Genomic DNA, 17,022 nt, shown 5'->3' with positions numbered 1-17,022 from the left:
AATTTCTAAACTGTATCTTTCTTAACACTCTTAACACTTTATATACTAAAAATTAATCACATTATTCAGCTGCTTTAAAAATTAACAAGATTTGACCAGGCACAGTGGTTCACGCTTTGTAATCCCAGCAACTTCAGAGGCTGATGTGGGAAGACTGCTTGACGCCAGGAGTTTGCAACACCAGCCTGGGCAACATAGCAAGACCCTGTCTCTACAAAAATATTTTGAAAAAAGAATTAATCAGGCACAATGGGATGCAAATGTAGTCCCAGCTACTTGGGAGGCTGAGGCAGGAGGATCACGTGTGCCCATGTGCTCAAGGCTGCAGTGAGCTATGATCACACCACTGCACGCCAGCCTGGGCGACAAAGCAAAACCTTGTCTTTAATTTTTTTTTTTTTTAATTAACAAGACCTTCTAAGTTTCTTCTAAATACCCACCACCTTTGCATGAAAAATTAGGTGTAATAAGTGCAAATTATATTAATATGAAAATTCACATACATTTATAAAATTCTTGCTAAATGATTTTAGCTGCTATTGCCACTAAAACAAAAAAGGTAACTATGTGAGATGACAGATGTCAATTTGCTTCACTATAATAACCTTTTTATGACTACGTAACCTATAACATCATTATACTTTAAGTACACACAATAAAACTTACTTTATAAAAAAAATTATATACACTATGCCATCTTTTAACAAAGTCAGTGTAAAACAATGGGGCCAGGTGTGGTAGCTCACACCTGTAATCTCAGCACTTTGGGAGGCCAAAGTGAGAGGAATGCTTGAGCTCAAGAGTTCGAGACCAGCCTGGACAACATAGCAAGACTCCATCTCTACTTAAAAAAGGTTGGGGGTGGGGGGTAGAATTTCAAAAATTATTCTACAGGGTTATAGCAAAAACAAAATATTTGTAATTTTCCCATATTACAGTTATTATAGGATTCTGCCCACACACAAGTACTACTGGGTTTTCTCTTTATTTTGCATTAGGATTTATTCCAAGTTATAAAATCACTTCATTCTTTAAAAAATGGTGACATCATTTTCCAAAGTATAAAGAGTTTCAGAACCATTTCCATACTCATGGACATTTAGCTTGTTTCTCTATTTTTCTTCTTCTGTTTATATTGCAAACAACACTCCAAACAATAGGAGAAAAAATAGAATGAGGTGGAAGAGAAGTAAGAATAAAAACCTGGGAAGTTGAGGTTAATTAAAAAAAAAAAGTACTTAAAAAAAAACAAATATGATGGTTAACAATAATTCCCAATATATAAATTATAACAAATATAGTCAATAAAAGTTAGCTCAAAAAGAGAACGTTCTGAGCACTTATTACGTGTCAAGTTTTCAGAACTTAGAAACAAGACAAAGTCCCAGCTCTTCTAGATTCCAGGGTGAATATAAGAACATTCTAGGGTGAATGTGTAACTTTTGAAAAGTATTTCTATAAATAAATTAAGCAATTCATTGAAAAACAGAAACATCTTACCTTACTTATCAAATGGATTATCTCCCCCTCTTTAAAAGTAAGTTCATCTTCATTAGTACCTTCATAGGCAAATAATGTTCTACAATATTCTTTAGCTGAAATAAAGAATGTAAATAATGTGGCTCACACAAATGGATTCATTAACAAACACTTATTAAGCATCTATCTTGGGTAAAGTATACTAAAAGTTATTAGAGATGAACTTAATAATCTATCTTTAAATTTAAAAATACTTACAGTCAATACCGTATTTTAAGTAATAATTTCATTAATCCATTCATTCAAATATTTACTAAGTGTTTGTGATATTCCAGGCACAGATTCAACTACAAGGAGATACATCCATCAACCAACAAAGTATATCAAAATCCTTGACCTCATGGTGCTTACATCTAATAGAATTTGCTATTCTAATAAGACAGTGTAACAAATGCTTCCAACAAGTCTCATAATACATTTGAGTATGTTTCTACTATTCCCAATATGAAAGCTTTATTCAAAAACATACCTTTAATTTTACCTTCGGTATCTGTTTTTGTTATCTCCACACTCTGAGTTTTGGGTCCCAGTGACTGTAGGATTAAGGGCTAGAACAGAAAAAAATGGCATAAATTATTTTAAGATAGAATAAAAATAATACTGTTAAACAAAGTTTCCATTTACAGTTACCCAGCTTTCCCTAATGGTACTTATAGCTAGGATAGTAATGTGACTGAAAACTTAGCAATGAAACAGGTAAAGGTCTCCAAAGTTCCTTAAATCATAGCTCAGAGCTACCAATTTAAAGATTCCTTGTCTCAAAGATAATATTCTCTGATGCCCATAGTATATTAATGAGATTTAATTTTAGAATCTCTAAAATAAATAAGAGGCTAGGAACCGGTGGTTCATGTCTGAATCCCAACACTTAGGGAGGCCAAGGCAGGAGAACCGCGTGAAACCAGGAGTTCAAGGTTATAAGTGAGCTATGATTGTACCACTGCATTCCAGCCTGGATGACATGGTGAGACCTTATCTCTAAAAACTACAATAAAACAAATACAATAAATAAGAACAACAGCACTTGAGAACTTAAATCCCTGGGCTAAACACTTTATATAAATAGTGCAAATAAGACTAGTAGCCTCATAACTATCCGCATTAAGTGGGCACTATTCATACAATAATACAAATTTGTATAATTCATCTGTCCATAGTAAAAGGAATTTAACAGCAAAGCCCATATTTTAACCCAGAACTAAACCTTAAAATGAAAGTGGAGAAAAAAAAATTCTTTATACTTCATTGCTATCTGAACGTAAATGATTCAGGTAATCTTATGTTCCTTATAGCTACAGTCTACTAGACATTTTTCCATTGTAATTTGTAAAGGACTAAGTCCTTTACCATCTTACACTAGTGTTTCCTTAAGTTCTCTACCCAGAAACAACAGTACATTTAACCTTAGATGTCATTACTTAAAAATCTGAACACACTGCTAACTTACCTACCTACCACTGTGTTTTCTGTTTATCTTCTAAAATACTTACTTTAGTTTTCCCCAACTCTAACCACCATATTTTCCAATCTGGTGCACCTACAAACACAGCAAATGTGCTCCCTACTTTATCAATTCCTGGATCAGTGATCAAAGCAAGCCTGACCAGACCACTATACAGGGTAACCCTGAGACTACAGCCACTAATAACAACTCTTGAGTAGTAGACATTATCAAGGATGATTAAAAGATATTATAATCATTAATCAACTAAAGTTATTCAATATAATCATAAGCTTTAGAGTTGGAAGGGGCACAAGATCATCTAGTCTAATTTCTATCACAATGCAAGAATTGCTTGTCCAACATTCCTAGCTGTTACAAGGCTATAGAGCACCACCCCAAAAACCATGAGAATTCCAAACTTTACCTTTAAAACCAAGAGTCAATTTGACCCCACAATCCTAATGCCAGATAGTCTCAGAGCTAGGAATGTGTAGGATAGAAAGTGGAAGTTATCTTTCCTGAACCCAACTCTTCACTGTTACATAAGAAAATACGTAGCAAGTTAGGAAAGGAATAAAAAAAGTTGAAACCACCTATCTTAGGAGGAAACTTAATAGTATTTCAATAACCAAAACACAGTCTTTAAATGAGATGTAGCTACACGAATCAAATAAATACTGAAATACTATAAATTCTTCAGAGTTAAAGAGATAGGACTGACAGAAGGAACTGTGAAAAAATGTTCTACAGACTGTAGCTATTTTACCACCAAATTAACAGCTTAAGGTTTTATTTTAAAGCCTCTTTTTAGTTCTTATAATTTATGGCTCACTTACTTTGTTTCATTTCACAATGCCAGCAAAATGCTAATGAAATAAAATTCTCCACACATCCAAAGTTGTTTAGTAAATTTAATGAATGTTGACACTCTAGAGGAAATTTAAGTAGTGCCAAAATATCAAGTAATTTAATATCTTCTAAATCCATTTTAAAACAGTCCATTTTAGGTCTAATTCAAATTAAATATATATTTATTATATTAATTATATATAAAACTAAATTTATATATAATTTTAGCTTTAAAAGGCAAAAAAACCTCTAATTTTTATTTACACTGTGATAACTAAAAACCCTAAAGCTTCTACTAAGTGTGTTAAATTTACCAGGAAATAAGCATTTTAATTTTGTTAGATTCAAACATGAGTATCAATCATTGTAAATTTGGAGACACAATTTCTCACAGCCTCCTCATTCATAACCAAATTATTAGTGATCTGAAAAAAAGAAATCTAACAGAGTTACAAACTGACTTTTACATTTTAAAAAACGCTTAATGAGAGAATGAGTGGAGTTAATCTAACAAGTCCATCATTACCACCTTTTCTGGTTTCTTCTCTTCTGTTTCACTACTGGATGTTCTTGTCCGAAGTTTCACAGAGCCTTCTTTAAAAATGTCTCCAAATCCAATTCCTCGAATTTTCTTTGGCTGTGTAATTGATCCAGGTGCAGTTTCACTCACATTTCCCAGAGAAGGTATAGGTGAAGTAGGCCCAGTCAAAACAGTTTCTGAAACAATAATTTGTTTTTGAAGAATGACACCTAGAATCACAAAACGCTTGACATCCTGTCATAATGTCTACATTCTATATGCCTTCTAATAAAACACAGTAGAATAAAAAAAAATCAAACTATTCAGTACTGAAATATCCAGAAGAGCAAGATGCAATTTATGCAATTTACACAGACTTTTTTATTGTGCAAAACGATAATAATTTTAGGTAAATTTAATTAGTAAAATTAAGAAATCCTAATTAGGAAATCATGTCATACGAGGTCCTCAAAAACAGCATGTCGCGGTGGCTCACGTCTGTAATCCCAGCACTTTGGGAGGCTGAGACGGGCGGATCACGAGGTCAGGAGATCGAGACCATCCTGGCTAACATGGTGAAACCCCCGTCTCTACTAAAAATACAAAAAAATTAGCCAGGCTTGTGGCAGGCGCCTGTAGTCCCAGCTACTCGGGAAGCTGAAGCAGGAGAATGGCGTGAACCCAGGAGGTGGAGCTTGCAGTGAGCCAAGATCACGCCACTGCACTCCGGCCTGGGCAACAGGGCAAGACTCCGTCTCAAAAAAAAAAAAAACACACAGCATGTCAATTTATAGCTTTTGGCCAATGATATAATGTGAGACAAACAATAAAGAGATAAGATTATTTTTTAAAGCTATATGATTCAATCCAATCAAAGTTAGCATGAGTTTCTGAATATAAAAACTGAGAATGTTCAAAAATTTTTATTTTAAAAAGGTCAACAGTTCATAACCTGTTATTTTAGCTCAGAGATTAGGTAACAGGTCTAATTTCAAAGCAGTCAATGGAAACTCAATTACTATATAATAATAAAAAAATTTTAAGTTTAATATTATATGGGTAACAACGTTTTTACATTCCTGCTCAGTAACAAGGGTTCTTATTTATAGGCTCAATGAGTCCACGAACAACCCTAGGGAAAACTGTGTGGTTATTTTTATGTACTTTTTTCTGGATAAAACAGGTACAGCTTTTATCAGATCCTCAAAGAGCCTTATAATCCAAGTAAGAAACAAAGTTCTAGAGTAAAAATCCAGACACATTTAAGATTGTGGGTACGGGGTAAGGAAAAATATGTGGTAACAGTTCACTGAACTAAGGTAGTCTGTTGAAAAATAACAGTAAGAACAATAGGGACAATAAAAATAGTAGTTACCATTTACTCAGAGCTAATTCTGTACCAGGCATTTGGCTAAGCACTGCATATGAATTATCTGATTTTTATAAGCCCACATGAGCTTCTTAACATTAAGCACTATTACTCCTCATTTTACAAATAAACAAACTTGGACAAAGGGATATTAATGACTTTCCCAGAGACCTACAGGTAGTCAGTAACAAAGTCAATTTTTGAAGTGAATTCTAGATGACCCCAAAACCAGTCTTAAACAATTTAATGTAATGGCTCAGACCACAAAAGTCTCCAATCAAACGTGAGAATATCTTCTTGCATCTATCCAAATGACCATTTTACAGGTGGCTTGCCAAAACAAGTTATTAACTTAAGAAATATAATGCTAACAAGTATAGTGATCTACCCTAACCATTTTCAATATTATCCTAAGTCACACAGAAGACTGAAGTGGAGAAGATAGTTTTGTAATATATTTTTAACATTCAACTTCATTGAGAGAATGTTTACAATGAATAAAATGAACCCGTTTTAAATACGCATTTCAGTAATGTTTGACAAATGTCGCACCATGTAAATACAACAAGATACAGAACAATTCGTCACCCAACATTTGTACACCATCGCAGTCGATCCGGGCGCAGGCATGAGTCACTGCGCCCGGCCCCTGCTTCTTGATATACCTAGTACTTATTTAAAATTTTGATGTTGTTGAATGTTAAATTTTACAGTAATCCTTTACAACGGTTATTTCCAATCAGGGTGGATTCTGCCTTCCAAGAGACATGAGGCAATAACTGGAGACATGTTTGGTTATTACAATGGGGGAGTGTTACTGACATCTAGTGCGTAGAAATCAGGAATGCTTCTTAAAATCCTGTATGTGCCGGAGCCCCTGAAAACAAACAATTATCCAGCCCAAAACATCTTCAGTGACAAGGTTGAGAAGTTCTACTTTAACAAGTGCTGGCAAATTTTTAATCTTTTTTTTTTTTTTGGCAAGCAGGTAAGTTATTTGCACATTAGTGTGAAGCTTTTTTAGGGTAGGATTAGAGCAACCTCCATTCTAAGGCTAATTTAGCCCCACTTCACCTCTCTACTGAATTGCCCATGTAGTCAATAAAATCTCTGAAATCTAGAGAGAAAGAACTCAATTCCTGGCCTTGTATAAGCATACCAGAAATTGCTCATATTAACCCCTAGTAATTGCTCTTTCTTCACAAGCTGCTCATGTTCAGTCTCTGGGGTTTCACTGTATGCATTCACAGACTGGTGCTCAGCTAAACCCTCAAAACAACACCCAAGAACAGTTCTGGTGCACTCTCTACATATAGCTCTCACTTCAGGTGTTCAGCAACACAAAATTCTAACTGCCTTTGTTTCCCTGAATTTTGATCAATCCTCAACAAAACCATAGCCTTCTGCTGTGGTTAGGTCCCCTTTCCTTGTAATGCAGTTCAGAAATTAGCTCCTGGCAGAAACCTAGGACAATGGTAGAGCTCTCCTTTCCCCTTGTTTTTTCCCCTTTTCTCAGGAGTACCAGTCCTGTGCAGTCTACTTTTTGGAAAAATTTGCTTCCTATATTTTCCCCAATTCTCGAGCTTGTATGGTGGAAAAGTGAATTCCATACTGTCTTGCTCCTGCATTGCCAGAAGTGTATTCTATATAGTTTTAATATATACCTTCAATAACCAGCCTGTTGGACAAAGCAATATTCTGATACAGATTAGTATAGTATATGAGGTGCATATCTAAAAGGCATTTTTAAAATGAAACTATCCATGGTATTAATAAATCATATATTGATAAAGACAACTTTAAGAGATTATTCTAAAGTACAATTTTCACAGTTTGAGTATTTGATTAAGGCCATAAAACAAAAAAAGGCAGGGAAGGGGGTTTGGATTTAGTGACTGTAACCTTTATTAGAGTCATTAAAATATATATAATTGAAATAGATGGCTAGATATCAAAAATATCCAGTAGTAATGGATAGGCTATTTTTGGCTAAATGAAAAATACCAAATTTTACTACCACGTTTGCTATTAAGTTAATGGTTGCAAGGCAGCATGGTATAGCGGTAAAGTATATGAATTCTAGGGTCGAATCTTCTTGATTCATATCTTGCCCCCTCCGTTATATTTGCCCAATCTCTTCGCCTGTAAAATGGGGAACTTCACAGGATTGCTATGAGAAGTAAACTAATTTATTCCTGTAAAGTGCTTTAAACAGTGCCTGGCTCAGTGTCTATTATTTTTTAAAAAGTTTAAAAGATGTATCACTGAGAACCGTAAGTAACAGAGAGCACTGATCACAAAGAAGCAGTAAAATATAAAAGGGAAAACAGCCACTGGAAAGAAGAAAGAGGATAAGGAGCAAGGAGAAAGGAAAAAGGAGGAGGAGAAAGGAAAAAGGAGGAGGAAAAAGGGCATGCAGGAGGTGCCATAATGAGACAAAACAGTAACCTTATCTATATGGTACTTCTAACATTTTAATACCCATATACTTTACCAATCCGATTGTCCTTGAATTGCTATGCTTGAAGAAAAACATCTGCATTTTATGTGTTGCTATCAGTCATAAAACAAACAGTACATCTGTCTATTGAGCCTAAACCCTCCCTCCTCCTTCTTCATTAAATCTCTATAGCAAAAGCTACTTGATGGCTTGTATCTTCATATAACGTGACTTAAAGGAACTGCAAAATGCAATTACTTGTTTGGAGAAAAACAAACAAGAAACCACATGTGAACTGCACTGAAAGCTTAAAAAAAAATAGAAACCTGATGAAAATAAAAAGCATTTAATAGAATCAATCCAAGTTCGCCACTAAAGTCATCTTTCACCATTATTCTCAAGGATTTTGTAAGTCAATCATGCAGGTGTGGGTATGGGTGTTTTAACGGGACTTAAAATCAATCAATATTGCATAGTTCCTAAAAAGTACACATAGAAAGAAGGTCTGGCTGTTAACGATAACTTAGATTCATAATGTACTACCAGTAAGGGCATCAAAACTCCAGAACAAGTTTCCTTTCAAAGCTGCTCACCAAGAGGAGTATAAGGTGAATACTAATATATGATTACAGACCCCAAGGTAAACTGTATAACACCTTAACTCCTGGTGACTAGGCTGTAGACTAACAAATTTCTATCTACTATCTTTGGCACATGAGGTATACAACCATTTCCCCAGGATCCTGTGTCCCATTAGCAATGAGCACTTTCTTCTATTTCAGAACCTGAATAATCAAATAACACTTCAGCTGACTCCTCCTAAGAAAATGAACTTTTTCTACCTGTAAGAGACTAGAACTCTTGAAGAACAATCCATCAGGGTTTCTTAAATGTTTTGTGTGATGCATCCATCTAGTTGCCCAGTAAAGCCTAGAGGGATAAATGGCACAAACATTTAAGAATCCCTGCTGGAACCTCTTCATCTCTTCAAAATTCTGACCTTACCACTTTGCAACTTATTCGTAACATTACTCCTTTTCTATAGAAGACATCAAAAGTCAGAAATATCTTCCTCAGCTTCCTACCATTAAGCCTACTAACTCTGATCTATCTCCAATAAATTGAGACTAATCATAATAGCCATAACGTGAAATGCATTTCCTCCACCTTCTGGATAAATTCTATTGTGCTGATAACCACCATTCTTCCGAGTTTCCATCTTCAACTGCTCTCCTACTTGTCAGCCATTAGTATGTCAAGATGATCAACACTTTTCCTTTTTAAGAAAAAGAACAAAAACAATCTTGAATATATGTTGTCATCAAACGCTGCAACTGCCTTATACTTACTCTCTCCACTGCCTAACCTTTCTTCTTTAATTTGGCTTCTGCCCTAATCACCTCAAAACTGCTCTTGTCTAGGTCCTTAATGATCTCTTTTACTTAACCTCCCAAGTAATATCTGACACTATTGCCCTGCCTGCCTGAATAACTCTCCTCCCTTGACTGACTACCACACACTCACAGGTTTCTTTCTGGCTCTCTCCTTCTGTGCTTTCTTGGTCTTCTTTTCAGTTAATCTTCTTCAGTCCATTCCTTAAATGTCACTACACAGGATTCCATCCCAGGGTCTTTAGTTTTTTTTTTTCACTCTGTATATTCTCCCTAGGTCATCTAATCTAAATCCATCATTTCTTTTTATTTATTTATTTATTTTTTATTTTTTTATTTTTTTATTTTTTTTTTTTGAGACGGAGTCTCACTCTGTCACCCAGGCTGGAGTGCAATGGCACGATCTCAGCTCACTGCAACCTCCGCCTCCCAGGTTCAAGTGAATCTCCTGCCCCAGCCTTCCAAGTAGCTGTGATTACAGGTGCACGCCACCACGCCCAGCTAATTTTTTTTGTATTTTTTAGTAGAGACAGGGTTTCAACTTGTGGGCCAGGCTGGTCTCGAACTCCTGACCTCGTGATCCACCCACCTCAGCCTCCCAAAGAGCTGAGATTACAAGCGTAAGCCACCGCACCCAGCCTACCTATCGTTTCTTATACCACCTAAAGTACTACCAAGCCCCAGTTTTGCACAGACACCCGAATTTTTCTAAGGATTCAGACCCATAGACAACTGACTACTAAATATCTTCATTTGGATGCTCTCACATCCTTATAAGCCTCAAATTTAACATCCCCAAAAATGAATAGCCAACATGGTAGTAAAAGTTAGTAATTTTCAACGATCCAAAAATAATTAACCTACCAATTAGTACTGCCTATTTTCAATATCTAGGCATCTATTTTAACGATACATCATCATCTCCCAATACCCTATGTCTGCAAATGACATCTCCATCTTACAAAGCCAAAAACCTGGTAGCAGTTGGCTCCTCTTTTTCGGTCATCCCCCAAATAACATTATCACTAGGTCCTGTTCTTTGTGCTATCACTTATATAGTTCCTATTCTACAGTCTCCATCCCCATAGCACTCCTCTAGTTTAGGCTAATTCTACTTCATTATCAAAACATTCTCAACTGGTGTTAGCAGCTCAGTCTCTTCTCCAATCTACTCTCCACATTGCAATTCACTCTCCATACTGCCACCAATTTATCTGAAAAATAATGTCATCATTTTGCTCTATGGCTTCTCTGTGATTTGATTAACATTTTTGTAATGTTTTCTTATGTCTGACCCAATAATTTCTCCAGGCTCAACAATCACCGCATCTAATTATATACTCTATAATGCCTCTGAATTAAATCTCTTTCAGGATCTTGCAAATGCTATGCTTTTCCTCACCCTCTGCCACAAACTTGCTTAGAAATTTCCTAGCCATTTTGGGATCTCAATCTATGACTTCTTCTAGGGCACATTCCTTCACAGCTTGCCAAGTCTGGACTAGCCCTCTTATATACATTTATTGCACCCTTTCCTGTAACAAATATTTCTCCTGCTAAATTACAATCACTTTTTTAAATCATCTTTTCTTTCCCAATGGAACAAAAGCTTCAAACAAGGGGGGGAAATCACGCCTATGTTGCTGATCACTGTATTCCCAGGACCTTGTACAATATACTTAACAAAAGGCACTCAATATATTGAATAAATATATGAATGCTGAATTAACTAAACAGTTGTATTTATATCTAGAATTTCCCTTTACCAGCTTTGACTTTTAAATTTCAGATTTTGGAATACACTGCCTTCATGAGAAATGCTACTATACGCACATATTACTACTCACAACCCTCAAAGAGCTGAAAGTACATGAAAAGATAGTTCTATAAGCATACCTAGAAGAAAATTAGGTGAAGACAGCAGCAAACCAATGGACTACAATAGTGAAAAACCACCAAATTTCCATACTCCATATGTTAAATAGCATAGTAAAGTTAAAAAAAAAAAACTGGGAAATCAGAAAAACAAAACTCTAATGAGATTTTACCACTCAGTAGTTAAATAATCTCAGGAGTTTCCATTTCTTGACCCTTAAAATGGGAGTGACATTAATCTTCTTAAAAGTTAAGAGGATTTATTCTACTACAAAGACACATGCATGCATATGTTTATAGCAGCACTATTTACAGTATCGCAGTCATGGAACCAACCTAAATGCCCATCAATGATAGACTGGATAAAGAAAATGTGGCACATATACACTATGGAATACTATGCAGCCATAAAAAGGAATGAGATCATATCCTCTCCAGGGACATGGATGACGCTGGAAGCCATCATCCTCAGCAAACTAACACAGGAACAGAAAACCAAACACTGCATGTTCTCACTCATAAGTGGGAGTTGAACAATGAGAATACATGGACACAGGTAGGGAAACACACACCAGGACCTGTTGAGGGGTGAGGAGCAGGTGAAGGGAGAACTCAGAGGACAGGTCGATAGGTGCAGCAAACCACCATGGCACACTTATACCTATGTAACAAACCTGCATGTTCTGCATATGTATCCCAGAACTTAAAGCAAAAAACAAAACAACAACAACAACAAAAACTCAAGAGGATTTCACTTGACAAAAGTGTTTGAAAAGTTCTATATATATCACAAAAAACTATTCATTGTTTCACTGAGCATCAACATATCAGAGACCATTCTAGACAATGAGTAAACAAATATATATATATATATATATTCTAATGAGCAGGCAGACAGACAATAAGCTTAATAAGCAATAGCAACAAATTCTTCTTTGAAACGTTTAAAAAAAAGAGAAGAGATTAAAAAGTGGATAATGGGGACTTTCTGCTGTTTTATACAGAGCTGTCAGTAAGGGCCTCACTGATAAGGTGATTTCTGAGAGAATCCTGAATCAGACAAGTAGCCATCAGGACATCTTGAAGAAGAGCATTCCAGACAAAGGTATACAACAAGCACAAAGGCTGTGAGAGAGGAATGTTCCTAACATCCTTAAGAAACCTAAGGTGACCAATGTGAACAAAGGGGAAAGTTAAATAAGAGATGAGGTAAGAAAGGTGGAGGGAGGGATATGGGGATGCCAGATCATAGAGGGATTTGTAGCCATTTTAAAAGATTTTGGCTTTTAGTCTAAGTGAAATGCAAAGCTACTGGAGGGTGATCACTACTGGCTACCAGACTACTCAGTAAGTAGGTAATGGCATATAGGCTATGGTAATTATACAGCAAAAGATAACTTATACCAGGATAGCGGCAGTGAAGGTGGTAAAAAGAAAATAGATTCTAAACATTTTTTGACAAAATCTGTTAATGAATCATGGTAGGGTGTGAGGTTAAAAAGAAGAGTACAAGAGAAATCTAAGAATTTTGGCCTGAGTAAAAGAAGGATTAATTTCTCCTTAACTCAGACAGGGAAGATTACATGGAGCAGGAAAAAAAGGCAGAGGATCAATTTTGGGCATCTTAGGTTTAAGATGCCTATTAGACATCTAAATGGAGATTCTTAAAGAGGTTTAATGTGGAAGACTTTTAGAAAACGGTGGACAAGACAAGTATATACAGTCACTGGTTTCATAAAATAAGGGGAAAATTTGAAAACATATTCCTATTTAGCAAATAAGTGGAATCTGCATGTTGACAAAAAGACACTCTAAATAACAAGGGTTAAGTATATTTGACAAAAATAAAAAGGAGACATTACAAAACCGAAACATAACACTTTCCTAGCGAAGCAATGCTTTCCCTGAGACTGAATACTAAAAGAAATTTATCTTGGACTTTTAAATAGAAACCACTCAGTAACAGAATAGATGATTAATTCACCACTTTCCTACAGAAAACATAATGATGGCATTCTTAAAACTTTTATCCTACAGTTCTTCAATGAAAACTGAGGATCTAAAAATAAATTATCTGTGAAGACTCAATATTGTCCATATATTATTAAGAGTCAGAATTATCTACTTAGCAGTAATAGAGTTTAACTGGTCAAACCAAGAACATCATCCCATTATTACATAAGAGAGGATGGAGGAAAAAGGGAAAGGGAGGGAGGAGGAGGAGAACCCTATTAAATTTAAAAGACTGTGAGGAGAAACTATATGATATAATCAAATATAGTGGATATGACATTCCAATACTGAAAGCAAAAAAAAAAAAAAAAACACTTATAATGTACATTCTACTATAATTTTTCTAACAGCTATGAGGAACATAATTATTTTACTGACTGAAAAGATTGTCAGAACACCAATTATGGACAGAGGCTGTTACACTTTGTTAGGACACAGGAAAATTTTAAGTAGTTACTCCTTATATAATGCTCACTTCCTGGCATTCACAACAATATGCAGAAACTTGCCTAAAATTTAGAGTTGGGGAAAGAAAAAAAATTATAGTGTACTTCGACCACTGACTTTCCACCCCATAATCACAAAGCTCCACATTTAGAATGAACAGTTATTGTAAAAGGGTTAAACAAAGAAGGAAGGGTATTTCTAACAGATAAAATTCTGCACAGTTACTAAAATCCAAATCAAGCTGAATAGCATAAGAAAATGTTCAAAGTATTTTATAATTATAAAAGTAATGAACTAAACTCAAATATAAATTAGATCTCTTCTGCTGGTGGTCCCATACAAATTTTAAGTTGTAAATATTTTAAAGGCTCAGTTTTATATGGCATCACAAAGATCATTTCACTCATATGCTTTAATTTACACCAAATTTAATGTCAAAAGTAGGTATCAAATGATCCAATACCTGTGAACCCTAAGAAATACTAATGTGCATCAAAAGTAACTCAGGAGACAGTTTGCTAAGTGATGAATGCCCCATTAAATTTAAGCCAGGTGTTTTTGGTACTTATACATAAGTATAAGTATGTTCTCTAATGGTTTTTACACACCCTTAAACATAAGTTCTGACTTCAGAATTGTTATCGAGTACTCTCAAATAAATGTAACATAAAATGGTGAAAGTAGATCTAGTTGGTATGATTCCTTCTCCACTGATTCCTACCTCAATGATTTTTCTATCTTTCAATACAATCAGCATCTGCATTAAAGAAAACTGAAACTATTAAAACAACTGAAACTAAATTAAACTGGAACTATTTTTGTTAATATTTTTGTATAATTCATTAAAGAGCCTTAGAAAATTTAGAATTTTTACAAGTTTATTGCTAAGTTAAAGAGAAAAGAAATAGTGGAAGAACACTTAAAAATGAGAGGCAACTGGGCATCCCAAGTCACATTAAATAGCCAGGGAGCTCACGCTTTTTTCATTACTTTGTAGCACGTATAGTATGTAGCACTTACAGAGAGCTGCAAACTAATGTTAAGAGTAAATCTGAACTCCTTTGAAAGGCTAATGAGCTTTAAAGAAAAGGATTCTTTAAAGGTGATCCACAATGAATATATGGTAGAGCATAATACTGTACACAAATGTTTGGTGCCCCTCCTTGTAAGAAAATTACATATCCCCACCCTGCTGCACTTACGCATGTATGACCATAACCGCCAAATACAATGTTAGCGGAAATGACATGTCAACTTTGGACAGAAGCTTTAAAAGCCATCCTCCTTTTTCCCTGTCTCTTCAAGGATTAAAGAGTTGCAGGTTATATTTTCTAATGTTTCCTGTGACATTTCTGAGATGAAAATTTGCATATTAAGCAAAACGTAGTGGCAAACAAAGTATTACATTTAGAAATATCTTCCTCCAACATTTTCCATACCTACCTAAAGTAACGCAAGTCATTTTATTCTATTAGCATACTTACTTCACATTTGTCTTCCCCCTACAGATGTGATCCTTGCACCTCTGGACTACAGAGGGATTACATACGCTCAGAAAATCAGAACTGAAAATCAGAACAAAGGTTAAGAAATGTTCACTTGTTAAAATAGCTTCCACTTCTTCCTTTGGTCACATGTTTATTCTAAAAATTATAGCAGAGTTCAAACTATTCATCAAACTAATTTTTTAAATGTGATACAAAGTTTTATTTTTTCATTTCTTGCATTTAAAGGACTCTTCGATGACATACTGGGCCTGAGGTTCTTTGCCATAGTCCTTAACTACTACCCAACCACAACCAATTTCTTTATAGGGTTTTCTCTCTCTGTCAATTTTACAGAGGCCTACCCATTCCCCTATAGTTGCTTGTTGTCATCAACCTTCATTAGGTTGATTTGGTGTTCAGCACAAAGGGCCTCCACCAACTTGACATACAAAGGCTCATCACAGTTGGATGCAAGCACACAAACACCAGCTTGGCACTTGTCTAAGGCTTGGCCAGTTTCACAAATTTCACTGCTAGGCTATTGTGCATGAGGGTGGTCTTCAGAACCTCCCATAAAGCAGTGGCAGTATTAACATCCATTACATCTCCAGCAACAATACCCTCTTCTACCACAGCAGTGGGTTCAGGTGAAGCCAAACCTTCAACACATCCAAGCCTTTGCTTATGCAAGACTTGTTGGTGGAAGGCAAAGAGCCATCAAACTAATTTATGTCTTCACTTTATAACTTAAAAATTATTACTATAATTAACTGAAAACTCTGACCCGAAAGTCTGGTATTATACCAGCAATTTTTCCTCACAATCTCATTATTCCTAGCTCTCATTATTAGATCTGTTATATACTGTCTACTTTGTAGAACAATTACTGGTATTTTATGACTATGTAAAGTAACATTTTTTCCTGTCACTTTCTAAAATTCCAAGAGGTGTCTTCTACATCAATCTTTTAGAAACTAAATTCATGTTGGTTTTTCTATACTCATAATTTATTGATAAACCATGAATTATAATATTGCTTTCTAAGCATTCATCCTTTCAAGCCTAATATTAGATGGCTTTTATACTAAAAAGCAAATGAACAAGGCAACATAATTGTAGCTTGCGATGTTTAGATAACTAAAACTTGGAAGAAAAATTAAATTTCCTTAGAAGTAAAGCAAACTCGGCCGGGCACGGTGGCTCACAACTGTAATCCCAGCACTTTAGGAGGCCGAGGTGGGCAGATCACGAGGTCATTGAGACCATCTTGGCTAACACGGTGAAACCCTGTATCTACTAAAAATACAAAAAATTAGCTGGGTGTGGTGGCGGGCGCCTACTTGGGAGGCTGAGGCAGGAGAATGGCGCGAACCCGGGAGGCGGAGGTTGCAGTGAGCCGAGATCGCGCCACTGCACTCCAGCCTGTGCGACAGAGCGAGACTCCGTCTCAATAAATAAATAAATAAATAAATAAAAGTAAAGCAAACTCAGTTACTCATTTCATACATTTCTATGGTCAATGGGCTTAGAAATAAAATCAGTAGAGAAGAAAATATACCTTCTGGTATTAAATTGGAATTAGAGGTACTAGTAAAGATGGATAAACAGATGATGATCAAGACATGGGTAGAGCTATGGGACTGTATGT

At 35.5% G+C, this 17,022-nt stretch overlaps 1 protein-coding gene and 1 pseudogene across 3 annotated transcripts in view; both read right to left on the bottom strand.

Annotated features, from left to right (window-relative positions):
• The window catches only part of CD2AP (CD2 associated protein), a 150,760-nt gene that overhangs the window by 51,079 nt on the left and 82,659 nt on the right, over nt 1–17,022 (bottom strand). For 2 of the 3 annotated variants that reach the window (XM_054556810.2, NM_001132276.1), the window contains 3 exon segments: nt 4,362–4,549; nt 2,009–2,087; nt 1,501–1,595 (listed from right to left, as the gene is read on the bottom strand). In XM_054556810.2, coding sequence (XP_054412785.1) covers nt 1,501–1,595; nt 2,009–2,087; nt 4,362–4,549 — 362 coding nt within the window. 3 annotated transcript variants of the gene reach the window in all.
• LOC129059748 (small ribosomal subunit protein eS12-like) lies at nt 13,761–16,078 on the bottom strand (annotated as a pseudogene).

This window comes from Pongo abelii, chromosome 5 (assembly GCF_028885655.2).
Source record: "Pongo abelii isolate AG06213 chromosome 5, NHGRI_mPonAbe1-v2.0_pri, whole genome shotgun sequence".
NCBI lineage: Eukaryota > Metazoa > Chordata > Mammalia > Primates > Hominidae > Pongo > Pongo abelii.
The sequence above is the reverse complement of the archived record's forward strand: the minus strand, read 5'-3'. Positions and strand labels throughout refer to the sequence as shown.